Source organism: Lepus europaeus, chromosome 1 (assembly GCF_033115175.1).
Source record: "Lepus europaeus isolate LE1 chromosome 1, mLepTim1.pri, whole genome shotgun sequence".
NCBI classification, from domain to species: domain Eukaryota; kingdom Metazoa; phylum Chordata; class Mammalia; order Lagomorpha; family Leporidae; genus Lepus; species Lepus europaeus.
Window position 1 is genome coordinate 181,029,859 of NC_084827.1, and position 19,891 is coordinate 181,049,749.

Consider the following 19,891-nt stretch of genomic DNA (forward strand, 5'->3'; position numbering starts at 1 on the left):
TCCAAGCCCCCGACCCTGCCTTCCCACCACGCACTCTGGTGAGAAGACGGAGGCTGGCGGACGTGAGCTGTCTGCACCTCCCCACCCTCCGCACAGCCCCTCTCTCTGCCCTGCCCTCCCCCTCGGAGGACGCATGTCCCTCCTCTCCAGGGCGGTCTCTCCCCTCCCTCTCCCTCCCTATACCTGGGTGCATTTTGCCCAGAGCAACTCGCTGTCACAGCTACAAGAACTCGTGTTCTAACCCAGGGCAGCCCCTCCACCCTGCCCTCCACTGGGCCCCGGCCTCTGTCTGAACTGTTGCTGCAAGTACATGCTGAAATTCTTGTCAAATTCCTTCTCCGTGGATCTCCAGGCCCCAGCACTGAAAGGGGAGCTAATGGGCTTGGCTGGCGGAATTGTCAGCTCTGCACGCAATCAGCGCGTGCAGGTGGCCCTGCTGGGGACACGAGAATCCAAAGTCTCTGTGGACACAGCCATGGCTAACGGCACGGAAGCCACGTGAGAAGCCACACCCAGGGCCTCTGGCTCTGGCTCCTTCGCCAAGTGTGTGTCATGTGCCCCCCAGGACTCGACTTGTTCCAAACAGATTCAGACTGGGTCACACCCCCTGCTTCTGACTGCGCTAACCCACCAACCCCCGAACACAAACTGCACAGAGCACAGGAGAGGGGCTCTCTGCTCTTGCACCAGATGCAGCAGGGGACGCCTCCTGCCGCCCTCAGCCCCGCCTGACACAGGGCTCTGTCCAAAGGACACCAGCCCCTGTTCCCTTAGCAGGTGGGAGGGAAGTGGGCTCCTACCCAGACGCAGTCTCTCAGAGTGAACTGGAAGTTGTTCCAAGCAAGGACGTGGGTGAGTGCTCTGTGTGAGATGGAGCCTGGGGTGAGGGTGAGGGGGGATTGCAAACCTTTGTTTTTACCCCTGCGAACAGCCATCCCCTGCCGGTACCCCCCTGCCTCTGAGCCTCGCATTGCTTTAAGGCCAGCACTTCCCAAGCTCATTGCCAAGGAGCAGCAGGGCAGGGAGCAGCGTGGCGACGTCGCCGTTACCTGTGATGTCTTTAACAGTGTCCGAGTCCCCAGCCCCTCCTGGACTCACGGAGGAGTGCACACAGGACACCAGGCGCCCCACTATGTCGTGAAGTGAGGTGAGATTCTCTAGGTTGAAAACATGCGTACTGAGCGGCTCGCTGGCCATTTCTCTCAACGCGCCTTCGTGTGCATCCTCAACTCCAATGGCAAACACATTAACGCCAGCAGACTCAAGTTCGGCTGAGGGCAGGGCAAGGCCGTCCTCCGAGCGTCCATCGGTTAAGACTACGATAACCTGAGGGACCCCGGCTGCGGCCCGGCTCCCGGCAGCCGTGGTGAGGTGCTCTTGTATTATATATGCTAATCCTTGTCCGGTCTCATTGCTCGCCCCGGGGTAAGACATGTTGGAGACGTGAGAGAGCACTTCTTGGCTAGTACGATACGTATTTAACAGGAACTCGGTCTGTGCGCTTCCGTTGAGGTGGACCAGAGCAAAATGGAAATCACTGTCCCCCACCGCCAAGGACTCTATCACATCATATAGGAACTGGCGAACGAGTGGGAAACGCTCCTTCCCAAGGCTCCGAGAGGAATCCACTAGAAATATTATATCGGCAGCGGCACCATTTTTGACATCTTTAAAAGAAGACATTGGTTTAGGTTTTTCTACTGTTCAAGCGACTGCTTCCTACCAGCGCAAACCTTCCTAGGCAAAGTCAGCGTCCACTGCGCTGTCGCTACTTCATCCGCATCCAAGCGGCAGGTGCACTGACTTACCTGAGCCGCGGGGCCATGGAGCGCAGTCACAGCCGAGCTCCACACTCGGTGACCACGGCAGGGGATGTAAAAGACAATCCTGGGTGCCTTGGAACCCAAGCACGGGTCTTTGTGGCCTTTTGAGCCCCAGCTAGACCCAGCTGACCAGCCAGAGGGATGTCAGGTCACAGCTAACCAGCCATTGCCTTATAAACTCGCTCTTCAGTTTGAAACATGGGGCGGGGTCCAGACAACAAGGAGACGTGAAAACCACTGCACTACCTGCACTAACCCCCAGCGCTCGGGGTAATTTGCATGAAAAAATAAATGTAGTAAACGCGTCTTCTTTAAGTGAGGGGAAGCTGTGTCTAGGTAGAGAGGGGAAAATTCGCATCTTCCCAGATTTTTGGCACAAAGAAAGTTCCTCTAACTAGTTACTGCACGTGTCTAGAGCCAGAGACACCCGTGTAGACGTCAGCATGTAGCCCATTGGCCGGACAGGTGCTCTCCAGCAGCCGCGGGCCAGGCTGGGCCGTGGCCTCTACTTACCTGGTGCTGACCTAAAGCCTCAACCCTCATTCCTGCTCCACTGAGGCGAGACCTGGCCTGGCCCGGCCACAGAATCCCCACCAAGGCCCTGCTGCCCAGCCCCGGAGAGCCAGACCCAAGTCCGCCCCTCCCTGCTTGCTCTGGGTGAAGCGTTTCTCAACATCTCATCTGTCCAAGGAAATTCTCTGTAGGATTAACTGGGGCTCTTTAAAAAAAAAACAGTTTTGGGAAACAGCTTTTCTACAGACCCAATGGTTCGAGAGGAAAAACGTCTTTCTGTGTCCAGGTAATAGAGAAGGTGACCTTGGCTTTGTGGGGGGAGAGCCACTTTTGCCCCCAGCAGCTGTCTTGGCCTGATTTTGTGTTCTCAGGAACCCATCCATGGCAGAAGCAGAGAAAAGCCCCTCAGGGGGTGAAATGCTTAAGACACAGCTTCCTGCCCGTGCCCCGTGCAGAAACAAACCACTGTGGTTCACACTAGATGGCAAGGCCAGGGTGTAGGGAAGATAATTCACCCCTCTCTGGATAGTCTCCGTGGCTCTCCATCGATGACTGTCGGATAACAGGTGGGCTAGCTGTCTCCCAAGCTCTGTAGCAGACTCCAGATGTCTAGGGTCAAGTCCAAGAGCGGACTCCTTGCTACAAACCCAGGGACGTTTCGGGTCTTACCTGCTTGCTGCTGCTGTTGGCCGTGAGTCGCCAAAAAGCCTGAGAGGAAGACGCACAAGGCCACGAAGGGCAAATGTCGATGTTTCCTCATTCTGAGTTTGTCTAAGCACCAAGTATGAACCTGAAAGGGAACACAGGGCAGAGGGGAACCATTAGCATTTGACTCTCGTGCTGCAGATCCCTTGAAATCCCACGCGGTCAGTGTCCTCTGAGGACTTCCAAGGGGACTTGAAGCCTTATTCATTCTTTGGGCCAACAACAAATGACTAGCTGACAGATTGATGACAGATGGATGAATGGATGGACAGAAAGATGATGGATGGATAGACAGATGACAGACGATGACAGATGATGATAGAGGGACAAAAATAGATACAGACACACACACACACACATCTGCCTCCATACTCACACATAGGGAAGGAGGGAGAGAGGACAGAGAGAGAGAGAGAGGCAAATGATAGCACCCAAGAGGCCGGCCTCCTGTGCACAGCAGGAGGCAGACCGCCCAGCATGGAGCCCCTCACTGTCCTGGCCAGGCACCTGCACACGGGCTACATTCTCCTTACATGGACCTGCGTCGTGTTACTCCACAACCTTTAACCAAAGTACTCATGAACCAACAAGACTTCTCTCTTTCACAAAAGGTGTTTCGATCACACACACAAACAAGAATCTTGGGCTCTCCTGACTGCCTTCCTTTGCCAGTTACAAACTGCACGACTGCGCCTTCTGCCCTTCCAACCAAGGCAGGCGGAACTTGGGGCAAGTGTCAGAAAGGAAAGGGGGCCGGCACCGTGGCTCAACAGGCTAATCCTCTGCCTGCGGCACCGGCACACCGGGTTCTAGTCCCGGTCGGGGCGCCGGATTCTATCCCAGTTGCCCCTCTTCCAGTCCAGCTCTCTGCTATGGCCCAGGAAGGCAGTGGAGGATGGCCCAAGTGCTTGGGCCCTGCACCTGCATGGGAGACCAGGAGAAGCACCTGGCTCCTGCCTTTGGATCAGCGCGATGCACCAGCCGCAGCGGCCATTGGAGGGTGAACCAACGGCAAAGGAAGACCTTTCTCTCTGTCTCTCTCTCTCACTATCCACTCTGCCTGTCAAAAAAAAAAGAAAGAAAGGAAAGGGGCCAGGAGCGAGGGCGCTCGTGGGCATGGAGGGCGGCCGGCGCGGGCCACGTGCTGCAGTCTGCGTCGGGGAAAGCTCCCATTCACGGAGAGCCGGGGCTGTGCCCAGATGCCGGCGAGTGTAGGCTGCTGCAAACCTCGCCCTTTCTTAGGGACACTCAGCAGCGCCTCTCCAAGCCTGCCTTACACCAGCCTCCAGCCTCACAAGGGAACAAGCCACAGAGATCCATTAGCAGACCTGTAGCACAGTCTCCCGCCCTGAGCACCAGCTGGTGGCTGTAGACGCCACTGCCAGCCACGCCCCGGTTCACGTGCGCTCAGCAGCCCGTGTCCTCAGAAACTTGTCTGTCGGCACCTCCTTTTCCTACTTCAGACTTCCACGCCAGCCTCCTCACCCTCTCATCTCTGAGCCACGGAGATCAGCCTGGGGGCTGGGGGCTGCCTTACCCCCCAGAGAGCTGGACCAGGTCTTTCTGCCTTCCCAGGACGACACCTTTCTCCTCTGCCTGCCGTGGCGCACGGCTCTACTTCCCCTTGACTTTTTCTTGGGCTACAACCAGGGGTACAGAGGGGTCTTGCAGATGGGCTCTGCTTTGGCCATCTTGGAATTAGCACTTGAGTAGAGGGTCCCTCATTTGAATCACACAGCTGGCCCCAGCTGTGGGTCTGCGTGTCAGTGAGTCTTCCTACCCAAGTTGGGGAGCGGTGCCCCACTAGGGGTTCCTTGGCCAACAGTTTGGGGAGCAGTTCTGGGAAAGAAAGACCTCGGCCACATCGGCAGCTCAGAACCACCGTTCCTGGGCAATACGGACTGCGTGCCTGTGCCTCAGTTTACCTCACTCTGTTCACGTGGTCCCTCTTGGTAGACACTGATTGCCATGCCTCCAGGAAGAAGCTGGGGCTCAGAGACTGAGGAGCGCAAGCCTCACACCTCATAAGAGGCACCTCAGCGCTCGATAGCACCTGCCGCGCCGGCGGCCAGCAGGAGGAGGGGACGGGGGAGAAGCAGTTTTGCTTCCCATGACAACCTCCGGTCTGCGACAACTCAGTCGCGCTCAGTACCTGAACCTGAGCTTACTGGGGACCAGAAAAGCAGCGGAGATGCCGGAGAACGGCAGGGAGCTGGGAGTTACCTAACCTTGCACCCAGCACACCCTGCCTCGGGCACGCCTGTGATGGCTCCAGCCCTGGTCTCCTCTTCTCTAACAGCACAGTGACGGCCCCTCTGTGGCAGACTTCCGTGAGCCCTTCAAGGCCCAGGGCGGGATGCATAGCAACGCAGCCCCAGCCACCGCTCTTACAAGGCAGAGTTCGTCAGCACTCCCTAAGGGCATCCCCTGGACCATGCATTCCATGAAACGTTCCGAGGGGAAAACGAAGATGTTCGTGGGCCACCGAGCCACTGGCCAGAAGCAGCACACAGCATCACACGGCAGCTCTGAGGAGGCAGCAAAGACGTCTGCGGCTCTGTACCCAAACCCAGGGCTTCCCTGATGGTTCCTTGGTCGTCTGCGGCTCTGTACCCAAACCCAGAGCTTCTCTGATGGTTCCTTGGTCGTCTGCGGCTCTGTACCCAAACCCAGGGCTTCCCTGATGGTTCCTTGGTCGTCTGCGGCTCTGTACCCAAACCCAGAGCTTCCCTGATGGTTCCTTGGTCGTCTGCGGCTCTGTACCCAAACCCAGGGCTTCCCTGATGGTTCCTTGGTACCTCTGCTCAGGAGCAGCCACCGCATCCCATGAAACAAGCTGCATACTCGGGGGCCCAGAGCAGCTCACTTGCGGGTTGATTCGGCTAAGCCCTTGCCCCCTAAAGCCCGGGCCATGGGCACCTCCACCTGCTGCGACTCCACCGGCCTCAGGTCCCTGGGTCTGGGAGCCTGTTGGCTGCAAGGGGGACCCGTGTCCTTGTAGGATGGAACTCAGCCCCGCTCAGTGGCCACTGAGGAGGAGGGAATGTGGGGCCCACCTCCTTCTGCAAGGAGGCCTGGGCAAGGGGCCTTCATAGCACGTTAATAACACGTTTTTGCCCGTCCCGAGTTTCAGGACGTTCTGTTTTACTGGAAATTGTGTAATGTAGACTACAGTAAGCGGGAGATTCCATTTGGTTTAAGAAACAGGAATAAATTTAACCTAGGGAGATCTGGTCATCACCATTTATATCTCACCCTGAAGGTGCAAAGTACTTGAAGTAAATGACAAACTAAAGGCATCCAGTATCCGTGAACGCACCGCCCTCAGGTTCAAGTCTACATCGGATTTTCAAATACGGTACTGTTTTCATTTTAGAGTCCTGAAACTCCCAACTGGCTTGATAGCCCTGCCCTAGGGATGGTTTTACTCTTCCCTGAGGGGTGCAAGGGAGAAGGAGAGAGAATCAGGCTTGCGAAGTGGTTCGTCTAACATCCCCACTACTGAGAAGCTGGGAGGACGGGCAAGACTCCACGAGCCCTGGAAGGAATGAGGCTTAGCAGGGAAAAGGGTACATTTCTGGAAGGTGCATCCTACCAAGCTGAGTCACAAACAAATAAAACCTCTGAACAGACGGATAACTGGTTTGGAGTCTGATTCACTGACCAAAAACTTCCCAATAAAAAAAAAAAAAAGCTCAGGCCCAGGTGGCTTCTCTGGCAAATTCTACAAAGCGTTCAGAAGAGAATTAACACTAAGCCTCCCTTAACTCCTCCAAAAACAGGAACACTTCCAAATTCACTTTATGAGGCCAACATTACCTTGAAACCCAAACCCAATGGAGATATTACAAGAAAAGACCATTACAGACCCAAGTCCCTAATGCATGTTGATGCAAAATCCACACCAAAAGAATGATATGCCATAACCAAGTGGATTTATTCTACAACACAAGGATGGTTCTCATGATTTAAAAAAAAAAAACTCAACAAACCAGGAAGAGGGAAATCACGTCGACATAACGAAGAGCCCGTGTGTAAACACCCACAGTGGGCATCGTACTCGATGGGAAAAAGATCAAGAAAAAGGCAAGCAGGCCTCTCACATCTCAGGCAAGAAAATGGGAGTGAAATGCTTCCAAATCAGACAGGAAGACGCGAAATTATCTCTTCTCCCAGATGACCTGATCTTATTTGTAGAAAATGCCAGAAATGGCGGAACTTCCATGTAAAACAGTACAGAGGTTCCTCAGAAACCGTGCGACCCAGCGGTCTCCTTTAACAAGACCTCGGTGAGATGCCAGCGTCATCCCTACTATCCAAGGGGCAGCAATGGCTGCCGTGGCCATCAGCAGGTAACCGGGCTGTGCACACACAATGAAGCAGTCGTCAGGCCTAAGAAGGAAGAAATCCTTCGTGCGCTGCAACACGGACAAAACTGGAAGTGAAATCAGTCAGTCACCAAGCACAGATGCCCCGGACCCACTCCCACGGGCTGTGTGAGCACTCACTCAGGGCAGCCAACAGACGTGGCTCCCTGGGGCTGGAAGGAGGAGGGAGAGGGAGGAGGAGGAGGGAGGAGAGAGAGGGAGGAGGGAGGAGGGAGGAGAGAAGGGAGGAGGAGGAGAGAGGAGGAGGAGGGAGGAGAGAGGAGGAGGGAGGAGGAGGAGAGAGGAGGAGGAGTAAGGAGGAGGGAGGGGGAGGAGGGAGGAGGTAGGAAGGGGGAGGAGGGAGAAGGGAGGAGGAGGGAGGGGGAGGAGGAGGAGGGAGGGGAGGAGGAGGGAGGGGGAGGAGGAGGGAGGGGGAGGAGGAGGAAAGGGAGGAGGGAGGAGGGAGGGGGAGGAGGAGGGAGGGGGAGGAGGAGGGAGGGGGAGGAGGAGGAAAGGGAGGAGGGAGGAGGGAGGGGGAGGAGGGAAGGGGGAGGAGGGGGAAGGGAGGGGAGGAGGGAGGAGAGAGGAGGAGGGAGGAGGGAAGGGAGGAGGAAAGGGAGGAGGGAGGGGAGGAGGGAGGAGGGACTGTGCACTCGCCAAGAGTTTCAGTTTTGCCGGATCAGAAAGTCCTGGTGATCTACCACACAGCCAGGTACCCAGAGCTCACACACAGACCTGCGCTCCCGACGGTTAAGGTGGTAAATTCTACGTTGTTGTGGTTTTAACCACAGTAACGTAAACAGAAACAGGAATAGGAGGAGAAAGGCCACTTGCCGGCGTTTAACAGACTGGCTGACTACGGACCCCACGGCGTAGCCATGACTTAACAGTGATGATGTGGTAAGCGTGGTAAGATTCAGGAGGTGGAGGTGGGGCCGGCTCTGTAGCGCACCCCCCTGTGCCACCAGCAACCCCGTATCACAGCACAGGTCGAGTCCCGGCTGCTCTGCCTCCATCCCAGCTCCCTGCGGATGCGCCTGGGAAAGCAACTGATGGTGCACTCTAGCCACACGGGAGACGTGGGTGGAGCTCCCGCCTCCTGGCTGTGGCCTGGCCAGCCCCAGCTGTTACAGCCGTTTAGGGAGTGAATCAGTAGACGAAAGACCTCTCTCTCTCTCTCTCTCTCTCTCTCTCTCACACACACACAGAGTCTTTCACATAAATAAATCTTTTTTTAAAAGGCTAAAAGGTAGAAATAAAGTGTGTTTATGCCCCAGTACTCACACAACACTGTAGATGCAGGATGGTGGAGCTGGCTGGCTAGACAAGAGATAGGCAGACAGAGGATGGTAGATACATAGATACATGCACAGAGACAGAGGATAGAGAGATAGGAAGATTTATAGGTATCCTCACTCCTAAATAAGATTTTGAAAGAAAGAAAAAGAAGGAAAGAGAACGTATATGGTAGCAAAGTGTTGGGGTCTGGAGCAGAGACCTGAGCCTGATGACAGTGGATAAGAATGAGGGGACATTCAGAGCAGTGCAGTGGCTTCCCCGAGGGGTCCCCCATGAGCCAGGAAGTGCCTCTCCTAAGGCCCGAGCTGCTGGGTCTCTGGCTTGTCCTCCCTGCCCCAGCAGCCGCCGGGGCCCCGTGGTTCTACCCAGAGTCCTCTGCTGTCTGACGCAGGGCTTCCATTTTCTACTCAGGGCTCAAGAACCCAGGACCAACCGTGGTCTACGGTTCTCAGCTCGCCACAGAGAAAAGTCTGGCTGGCTGGTGAGTGTGTGGCTCTGCCGTGGAGGCAGCAGGGGACTTGTGCCCATACAGGCCCCTTGGCCGGATGGCGGGGAGGACCCCACAGGAGAGAGGGGCACAGATTTGCCTTAGGGACTGAGCCCAGGCGCAGAGGTCAGAGCTGGAGTCCGTGAATGACCCAGCTCTGAGACAAGCAGGACGCCACGTGCGGCCCCTACGCTCTGCCTGCCAGGAGTGGCGGATGGAGAAAGAGAAGACAGGCCAACGCCCACGGAGGCTCTGGCTCTCCAAGGGAAGTCAGCAAGAAGTATCACCTATAATGAGACCACGCGACGTGGCCCAGATTCTGAGAACTTGAAGACATGAGCTCAGCCGCTGAAACAGAACCTCCTGTCCAGGCCACTTTCTGTGGGAAACGTAGCGATCAGGAGCAGGCGTGCTGTCCCAAAGATACCCAGGGAGCCGGGCACCACCAGAGCACGTTACACCTGCAGCACAGAGGCAGCAGTGAGTGGTGACAGGGACAACGCCGTGCAGCCCGTGACAGCTGGCCGTGCCGACAGAAACCACAGAGAAGAGCGTGCCCCCAGGCTTGGCTGGACAATGTTCCCAGGTTCCGGTCCAGATCCGGCCACACTGGGGCTCCTGGCCTGCCCCACGTGCATTGTGGAAACTCGCCGCTCAGCTGCTGGACTGCACCCTCCGCTGTGGACGGCGCCCGCACTCCCAAAGCCCCAGCGCTGCCCCTGCGCTCTCCAGGAATCCCGAGCCCGCCTCCACCCTGGACAGCCTCCGGGCCTTCCAGCAGGCGCCTGCGCACTCATTCCTGAGTCTTTAGCAGGATAAACCAAGTGCCACGCGGTGACTTTCATGTATCCTCAAGTACAGGTGGCGCACTATAAAATGATAGAAAAATGTGTTGCATGCGTGTCAGTTTGCTTCTTCCTATTAAAACTGAACATCAGGGGCCGGCGCTGTGGTGGTGAAAGCCCTGGCCTGAAGCGCTGGCATCCCATATGGGCACCAGTTCGAGACCCAGCTTCTCCTCTTCCCATCCAGCTCTTTCCTGTGGGCTGGGAAAGCAGTAGAAGATGGCCCAAGTCCTTGGGCTCCTGCACCCACGTGGGAGACCTGGAAGAAGCTCCTGGCTCCTGGCTTCAGATCGGCGCAGCTCCAGCCATTGCGGCCATCTGGGGAGTGAACCATTGGATGGAAGACCTCTCTCTCTCTCTCTCTCTCTCTCTCTCTCTCTCTGTGTAACTCTGACTTTCAAATAAATTAATTAATTAAAAAAAATAACTGAACATCAGATTTTTCATCAAGAATCCTTCCAGAGAAACAGCCTGTTCTTCCCCAAACAGCCTCTGATGTTGTAATTGGACCAGACCGATTGTTTCTTAATGTGAGATTCAGAGTTCAAGGGTCTGTGCCCCCCACCCCCCCCCCCCCCAGGCAGCGTTTCTGATCGCCAGGGCTCAGGAGTACCCAGGGCCTTATTACAAAGCACTGAGACAATGGGAATTCAAATGGGAAAAGAAGGACCCCACAGGAGACCTTAGCGCCCACCGTTGAGACTGGGTTGAAAAGCTGCGGACTCTGGGGGCGCGGGGTGGGGGGCCTGAGGTTTATCAACCATCGCCACACCTCACCACCTCACCCGGGGACGCCCTTCACCCACCAGTCCCATCCGTCCTACAGTGAGTCGAGTGGGGCCACACGGAGCAGTCTAGACAGAGGTCTGTCCAGCAGAATCCTGAGCAGGAGGGGGTGAATCTGCGCAGCCTCACCAGGCCGTCCCTGCCCTCCCTGGAGGAAGCGAATCGTGGTCACTGCAGTCTTCATCCCCAAGCTCCCCCTCTTCAGCAGGGACGCTCCCTGCACTAAGCGCTTCCCGTGTGGGCACAACGGAAGGAAGCAAATGCTCAGTGCTCAGAATTGTTCTTCCCAGAATCTCTGCAGGTGTTGAGCGAGGAGAGAGCAAGGCGGGGGTGGGGGGGTGGGGGGGTGACAGGCCGTCCTGTCTCCGCCGGTCTGGCTGGCTGCGCTCCTGGGTGGGACGCCGCCTTGGGCCCCACACTTCTTCCCGCCGTCGTGTTTGGGAGCCGCTCCCAGGGCTCAGGGCTCCTAGGCAGCTGTTGAGTGTTTGCTAAGGCTTTTGCTTGCAATTAAATCTGTTCTTTTGTTTCTGATGTCTTGGAGTCTCGATTTTTAAAACTGAATTTCCTGGCTGCAAATCCTGGAGGGTTCTCTCATTTAGATCAGCAAAAGATGTCCTGGATGGTCACACGGCGTGCCTGTTCTAGCCGGGGCAAGGCGGCCAGCACCCTGCCCAGCCTCGTTCCCCTCCCACCAGCTCTCCGCCGCCAGCCCCAGATGGAGACAGAAGACAGCCCCAGGATGGACGCTCCCTGGGCATCTACCTCAGACGCGGGGTTCCACGCCCTCCTCCTAGGAGCCCAGCGGCAACTTCCACCCATTTTACAGCTGAGAAACTGAAAACAGATGAGGCCAAGTGACTCAGAAAACCAGATAGGACCAGAATCCTAACCCACGTCTCCGTTTCCAAAGCCCCTGGGCGGAACACTAGGGAACCCATGACTTTGTGGGTGAACCCCAGAGCATGGCCACGGGGCCTCACTGTCTGTTGCTGTTCTTGCTAGCACAGGGCTTGCAGGCTGGGGGTCTCCGTTGTCAGAGCTTCTGCCCACTGCAGGAGGCAGAGTCAGAGGGAGAGAAGTTGCTTTTCTTTTCTTTTCTTTTCTTTTCTTTTTTTTTTTTTTTTTTATTTTTTGACAGGCAGAGTAGACAGTGAGAGAGAGAGACAGAGAGAGAGGTCTTCCTTTGCCGTTGGTTTACCCTCCAATGGCCGCCACAGACGGCATGCTGTGGCTGGCACACCACGCTGATCCGATGGCAAGAGCCAGGTACTTATCCTGGTCTCCCATGGGGTGCAGGGCCCAAGCACTTGGGCCATCCTCCACTGCACTTCACTGGCCACAGCAGAGAGCTAGCCTAGAAGAGGGGCAACCGGGACAGAATCCGGCGCCCCGACTGGGACTTGAACCCGGTGTGCCAGCGCCACAAGGCGGAGGATTAGCCTAGTGAGCCACGGCGCCGGCCCAAGAAGCTACTTTTCACCCTCATCTCTCTGCTGAGCTCCATTAATCGCTTTAGGTCCACCCTGCCTCACTCTGAAGGGGACTCAAGTCGCCCCTCTGCTCTGAGTTGCCGTCCATGTGTGAGACTCAAAAAGATGCGCCTTGGAAAGGTTGCCCCGCATGGCCCTTGAACTTGAAATAACATTCAGTCACATCCTGAAGAGTTTCCCAAGCCATTTTGCAATTCTGTGAAATTAGCTTTCATTAAGCTTACTCAAAAGCTTTCTCATTTTCCACGTCTGGAAATCTGTTTTAAGAAAAAATGCACACATGCACACGAGGAAATAATTTCGAAACAAACTCTTAAACACATCCAGAGCTCCCATTTTGAAATCATTTATTTGGTGTTCGCCAAGCACTGCTTTTTAAGACCAGGCTGCTCCTCCTGTACGGGCTCAGGATGCCTGTTAACCCCAGGTGTCCCGTGGACTCCAGCGAGAGCTGTGTGTGCCCCGTGATGCGAGAGGGCAAACCCAGGAAATGTGGGTGCTCCTTGTCCTCGCCCTCCCCACTCCCTGGACCAAGAGGACAGCGGTGAGGCCTGGCAGAGGCCTGTCTCCAGCTTTTTCTCAATCTTTCTCCACTTCCTTGCCTGAATCCCAGGAAAGGAGCCCTCACTCCCGGCCCCGGGGAGGCAGCTCGGAGAGGATCGTGGGTCCTCCTGCTTGGGAGACAGGTGAGTGGCCTTGCCTGGAACCCTCAAAAGCAACCGACCAGGAGCAACCCCAAAAAACGCCCCCAAGGGCCACATCAGCACCAGTTCCGTGCTGTTTCTCTTACAAGGCCAAGCGCGCATTTCTGCGCTGTGAAAACACCCAGACCACCGTCTGTCGGCTCAGTCCGCTGTCTCCCACACGAATGACATCCGAACTCTGCTGGTCATGCACGGTGACAGCCTCCTGGTCAGCGACCGGTGTCCTCGTGAGGCCGGCAGCGGCTGACTTGAGAACTTGCAGTCTCCCTGGCAAAGCCCAGATGGAGCCAGGTCTGCTCAGCTTCCCCTAAATTCCTGTGACGCGATGCAGAGCGTGGGGAGGGCACCCCAGCACTGAGCCCCCTCCGCTGTGCAGGGGGGCACCCTGGGGGAACACCCTCGCTCCCCAAGGCCGGTGTCCTGCCTGCTCCAAGGCAGCGGTATCGCCCACTACGCAGAAAGATAGAGACCTCACTTCCAGATAGAGACCTCGCTTCCAGATAGAGACCTCGCTTCCAGATAGAGACCTCGCTTCCAGATAGAGACCTCGCTTCCAGATAGAGACCTCGCTTCCAGATGAAAACCGTGAGCGAGGACGCTCCGTATCTGCTGAAAGGCCAGTGGCCACGGTGCAGACGGCAGCCAGACAAGACTCCGTCTCCATCACACTGCTTGTCGCTCGGCAGAGGCCGGCTCACCGTAAAAGGGAGAGTGCGTGAGAAAACGCTTCCAAAGCCATTGTGCAAACGCCGGCTCCCCTGCAGCCCCGGGGCACCTGGAGCTCTTGGACACAGGTCGTCAGCAACCTCGACTTCGCTTGCTGCCTCTTCTTGCCTGGGCCGGGCATCGGTGCTACCGGCCTCTCTGAAACCACACAGCCCTGTGGCTAAAGTGTTCTCCCTTCCTGTGGACAGGGTAACTGTTCATAATCAAACCGTTCTTTAAAACGGAGACCCTTTTAAACAACGAAGTGGGAGTGTCTGATCAGATCTCATCAACACTGGATTACATTGGATTTATGCTAGCCTGGGGAATTCTACTTCCTGTCTCACAGCCTCACTTCATGTAAGAGAAGGGCCGACGGGGCTGTGGTTTAGTGGGTTGAGCCACCGCCTGTGAGTCTGGCATTCCATACGAGCGCTGGTTTGAATCCCAGCTGCTCCACTTCCAAGCCAGCTTCCTGATAATGGCCTGGGCAAGCAGCAGAAGATGGCCCAAGTGCTTGGGCCCTGCCACCCACAGGGGAGACCAGAACGAAGCTCCCAGGTCTTGCTTTCGGTCTGGCCCAACTGTGGCCATTGCAACCATTTGGGGAATGAACCAGCGGATGGAAGATCTCCCTCTCTCTCCATAACTCTGACTTAGAAATAAATAAATAAACCTTTGATAAGAAAAAAAAATAAAGCCAAGCAATCAATTGCCCCCACGCTCAAACAGGCAACGGTCCCAAGACGTCCCTCTTCCACGGTACCCTAGGCGGCAATGGTGCTGGGCTTTCCAGCACCCACATTAGAGCAAGGGAGCCCCCGAGCGTGAATCCGTGGGGCGAGCTGAGCTGGCTGCAGCTCCGAGCGCCAGCACCGGTCTGCTGAATCAACTAATGAGGATTCCAGAGGGGAGAAACCAGTTTCCTGGAATGGTCTCCCCGAGACCTGAGTCAGCTCCAGCAGCTGTTCAGTCTTCAATTTTGCAATTAAACCCATCCAGTTCTCCCTTCCAGAGGCCGATTCCCAAGGCTCTGGGTCCATGGACATTGAATGCATGGGGCTCCCTGGGGCGGGGTGACAAAAACATCCCCCATTGTCCTTTCTCCGGTTCTCCCACCTCACAGCGTTTCTCCGTAGTCCCTGGGTCTTAGACTCAGGGGAGCAGCCGGACCGCGCTGTGCGCCGTGCAGTCAGACCTCTACCGAGCACTAACAATTTGCCTTTGGGAGGGGGGTTGGCAGAACGTCTTGTACTTTTTTTTTTTTTTAATTTCTCTTCCCTTTTTCTTTCCAGATTTTTTAACAACAGTTACACTCCTCTGCTAACTTAAAAGATGCAACTCTAAAGAAGACAGGAAAACGAGAAGAGGGCCCTTCTCCCCCGCCACGCCCCGGGTCCCAACATCCACCCGCCGCACGCGTCGGGCGCAGGCAGAGCCCTCAGAAAGCGCTGGTGTTGCTGCTCCTGCCAGCGCGTGGCCTCCGATCAGGAATGCAGCTTCCCGAGCCCCAGTGCGCGGGGTGTGGAGAAGCAGCCACCGGGGCAAGAACCGTCTGGTATTTCAAGTTCTCAAACAGCCATCCCATCTGCAGACACTCCCGGAAGCTCATCCCAAAATGCAGACCGATGTTCACGATACGGAAGGCCCTGCCTGTGCCGGACCTCAGGGAACTTCCGCACCCTGGAAACTTATCTTTCAGCCCCTCTCCATGAACTGCAGGAGCCAGAGAGCAGGGCTGCGGCGCTCCCTCCGTGGAGCACAGGGGCTCGCTAAGCTCGGAGGACAGTGACGACGCACAGACCACTCACTGCAAGCCAAGGTTTTTGCTCTGAGCTGGAACCGTCCTCACAGCAGCTGCCTTGGGCTATTCAGAGTCAGAGGATCCACAACGCCTTCTTACTAACAACCATACAAATGGAACATTCTTAATTGTAGTTTGTGTGCAAGTCCTAAGATTTCCTTACTTATTTGAAAGGCAGAGTTAGAGGGAGAGACAGAGAGCAAGCGAGCTGCCATCCGCTGGTTCACTCCCAAAACGGCCCCGACAGCCACGGCTGGGCCAGGCCAAAGCCAGGAGCTTCATCTGAGTCTCCCCCTGGGTGCAGGGGCCCAGACATGGGGGCCACTTCCGCTGCTTCCCCAGGCCATTAGCCGGGACTGAATTGGAAGTGAAGCAGTGGGGACTTGAACCGGCGCCCGTATGGGATGCCAGTGTCTCACGCTGCAGCTTAACCCACTGCCCCACAACGCTGGTCCCTGCGTGACCAGTTTGGGGATCCAGGGTGGGTTCATCTTGACAACCCTCCCAGTTCTAAAATTCAAAATTTCAGCGTGGACACAGCCTGGCGTGGAGACACAAACGGGCTTCGGTCCACAGGCACTGGCTGCGCTCTTAAACCTTTGCACTCAGATGCGGGTAAGGCGCTTCCTTCACGAGTCCACATTTGTTTAACGCCCTGGTCATGGCCCCGAGTGCGAATGCTTCCTCCAGACGCCTGACTGTTTTTTCTCCATACACTCACATCTGAGCGTAGGAGAAAATCAAAACTCCAAATTTATGTCCGCTTCAGATGCCGTCAAGGGCCACCTTCGAAAGAATAGCCACTAGAAGCGCCAACCTCTAGGTCAGTCCTAAGGTTGACCACAGCTCTGAGCATCCCGCCTGGCCTGCAGAGCCAGGAACCCCGCCCTGGGAGAGCGGTCTGGTGCGCAGAGGGTATGCTGCCCTCTGGAGGAAGGAAACCAAACTACACTTGCAGAAAGGCTGTTCGGCAGGGCATTGCTGACTCCCCATTTGCAAATTGACCTGAGAAGCCGGAAGGCATTAAAAATGGAGAGAGTGGATTCTTAAAGAGACCCCCTCTTGGCAAAGCCGGGACACGGGTGTGCCCTGAGAGTGAGACGCTCCTTCCCCGGCTGGAGCGGCCAGCCGGTTCCTGTATTTCAGGAATAAACAGGCTTGTGCCCGAGCTGCACGGTGGAGACAGACTCCTGGACACGGGACGGGGAGAGCCGGCCCCCATCCCCTCGTGCCTTCTAGGGCGCCCCTGCTTTAAAGCTCCAACCCCTGGGCTCTCCTCTCTGTAGCTCGAGCTCCCTGTAGGGTTTTGTGTTTTCGTTTCAACGCAGGCCACCCCGGAGTCGCCGGCCAGGCATGCAGCAGCAGTGGGCTTCTCCCGCCTGCCTGCCCCAGCCAGGACACCATGGGATCTCACCCCCACGGGTCACTGTGCACAGCGGCTCACCCAGAGGGAGACACCACCAGCCCTCCTGCCCAAAGACACCAGATTGCCGGTGTCTTCTAAAAGACAGTGACAAAAGCTGATTCCAAGCCCACCATTCTGCTAAACCTCACAGGACAGACAGACTCGGTGTCCAGCCGTGAATTTTAAATGCTGAGTGAGGAATTTCACATCAAAGACGGCGGTGACAGAGGACCCCCCCCCCCCAGCCCTGGGAAAGACCACGCCTTGTCCAGGAGCAGGACAAACACGGTGGCATAAACGCCCTACCCCCTCCCAGAGTGGGGGAGGGGGGCCTATCTCGAGCTCCACGCCCCAAACCAGGAGGATTCAAAGCCTCATTTGGACCACAAATCCTCAGTGAGCAGTGGCATAGAAGGGCTTCTGAGTTTCCCTCAGGGATGTGTTAAGTTCCAAAGTGTAAAATCACCACGGGAAGCAACATCACAAATGCCGTGGGGACCCCAGCAGGGGACAGCTGCTGCCCAGCCGGCCGCCTGGGAGCCTGGGGTCGGAGGGGGGGGGCACACCCTCCCGAGCAGGAAACCCCAGGCCAAGGAGGACATTCCAGCAGCTTCCAGCTGTGGCCACACCCTCCAGCCCCAGATGGGGGAGCCCAGGAGAGCCACACTTCACCACCCTGCCTCGGGGTCCAGGTCCTCTTCCCCACCCACGGCCAGCTTAGTGGCTTCTTGCTTTTTTTTTCCTGAGTGAGGAAAAGGGACCGCTTCATCTCAGAGGAACACAGCTCTGGCCCACACCAACAAGCTGTCCAGACGTGTGACCATTCCTCCACCCTGGTTTTCCCCACGCCAACACCTTCACCCCAAGCAACGAGCCCACACGGCACTGACGCAAAGCTCAGGTCCCTCTGAGAGGGCCCGGATGAGGGGTGCCCACCCCGGCATTCCTGGCCTAGCCGGTGCCGCCTCCCCTCTCTCCCCAGCAGTTGGAAGATCCGCATCACCCCAGTCCCGCGTTACCAGCACGCGCTATGTGTACATGTTCACAGGGTGCAGTGGGATCATCCCCATGCGTGCCCAAGGCACGGTGACAGCGCTGCCGGCTCCATCTGTGCGGGGGTGGGGGAGCACCGGCGCCCTGGGCTAGGTGTTTTTAAATAGCTCGGGGGTTGCTGCAGACTCAGCCACAGTCTCTTCTGGGCACTCACCTTCCTTCCGAGGTGAGGTGTAAATGAGCCGGGGGCCCTCCCCGGCTGGGCTCACCCGGGCTGCGGCTGCCCTGTGGTGGTGAGGGGTCCTGTGGCCACCTCGGTGCCACTGTTCAGTAATTTAACTTCTCGGGACCTCTGGGGCCTCACATCAAAACCCAAAGCCGCTGCATAGGGGCTCCCAACCAAGAATCTCTTCCTTATCTCTAGTCCGGCAGCTCCCCCACACAACCGGGTTTTACAGCCATTTCTGTCCAGTGCTTTGCAGTGAGGAGGGGTCCCCTGGAAGTGGGGGCCCCAGGCTGAGACTAATCTCTCCAACGGGCTCTGGGAGCCTGCGGGTCTCCCCTGCAGCCTGCCGCGTGCAGGGACAGGAGCTGGTTGGCAGAGGTCGGCGTCCAGTGTCCCCACGTCAGGGAAGGGGTTAGGATACTCCTCTGCACTCAGAATCCATTCTCGGGGTCCACGCCAGCCTCTAAGTCTCTCTGTGGGCCCTTTGTGAAATGCTACTTTTTCTCCAACCACACCCAAGGCTCCTTGGAACCATTCCAGGGACCCCACCCCTGTCTCAATCCCAGTCGATCCTCTAACTGTAAGCTCCTGAAATGGGCCACAATCAGCCAGCAATTTCCATCCCGGGCAAAAGAGAGGACCCGAGCCCCACCCTGCATCCACCCGGCCAGGGGGCAGCCCTGTGGCCTCCCGGCTTGGCAGCGGTCACTTCTGGGCCATGGCGGCCGGCTTGGGGTCCCAGGAGCCCTGCCATATCCCCTGGGCACACAGCCCAACCCCCAGTGCCTCCTCGCCCTCTGAACCCTGCAGCTCCTCTCAGCAATCCCCACGGGCAAAGTGTCCAACAGGGACTTCAGATTCCTGAAAAGACGGAGCCCTGATGGCCATGACCGAGGAACTCCGCATTTGGCCCTGAGCCCAGGCGTCAGCGTCTCCCCTGCCGTGCGAGGGCACAAAATCCACTGGGGTTCCTCTCGGACAGGGCAGGGAGCACCCCACAGGGGAGCCGCTCCACGGCTGGCTCCGAACCTCTGGGCAAAGCCGGTTCTGCAAACACAGCCCCGGCTGCACTTGGGAAGGTGGCGACAACCACAGACAAATCGGAGCCGAGACAAACAGGGCGCACGCGGGGCTGGAACCCGGCTGGAACCCAGCTACGGCCTTGAGTTGAGGAAACCCGGCCACCCCCCGGGGAGAAGGAAAACCCCACAGCCTCTCCCAGACCTGAGACACGCACAGCCAGCGAGTGAGTTGAGCACAGTGCCCGCAGAGCCACCAAGCCACCCAGGAGCGGCGTGTTGCCCCTGCCCGCAAAGCCGGGGAGCCCCTGGAGGACCCGCACTTACCCTGAGCAAACCCCAAGACGGCTATGTCCCCGGGCTTCGAGATCCGTTATGCTGGACCAGGGCGCATCCTGTTCCCGCTCGCTGCCCGTGGCCTTCTCCTCCCACGTCGGGGACTCCGGAGGCGACTCCTCCCGCAGCCCTCACGGAGGCTGCAGCCCACAAGACTGAGCTCGGCACTGGAGTGGGTCCAGGGATACAGTCAGGGCTCCCTCCGGCTCCTCCTCCTCCTCCCCCTCCTCCCACCCTTCCTCCTCCTCCCCACCGCGGGACGGACCCAACTGTAAATGGAAACCAGACTCCTGGCTCTCCCGCCGCTGGCCTCCCTCGCAGCCTGATGTCACCCCGTGAACGCTGGCTTCACCCTGCAAGCCCCAGCCCCCGAGACAAACCCTC

The 19,891-nt window shown here is 57.2% G+C and overlaps 1 protein-coding gene across 1 annotated transcript in view; it reads right to left on the reverse strand.

Annotated features, from left to right (window-relative positions):
* Window positions 1-19,681, reverse strand: part of COL6A3 (collagen type VI alpha 3 chain) — an 83,195-nt gene extending 63,514 nt beyond the window's left edge. Inside the window, exons 1-3 of the mRNA XM_062193863.1 lie at window positions 19,499-19,681; window positions 3,006-3,126; window positions 1,050-1,667 (exon numbers count right to left, since the gene is read on the reverse strand). Coding sequence (XP_062049847.1) covers window positions 1,050-1,667; window positions 3,006-3,096 — 709 coding nt within the window. The 5' untranslated portion in view covers window positions 3,097-3,126; window positions 19,499-19,681. The remainder of the gene's footprint in view (window positions 1-1,049; window positions 1,668-3,005; window positions 3,127-19,498) is intronic.
* Between the last annotated feature and the right edge of the window lie 210 nt (window positions 19,682-19,891).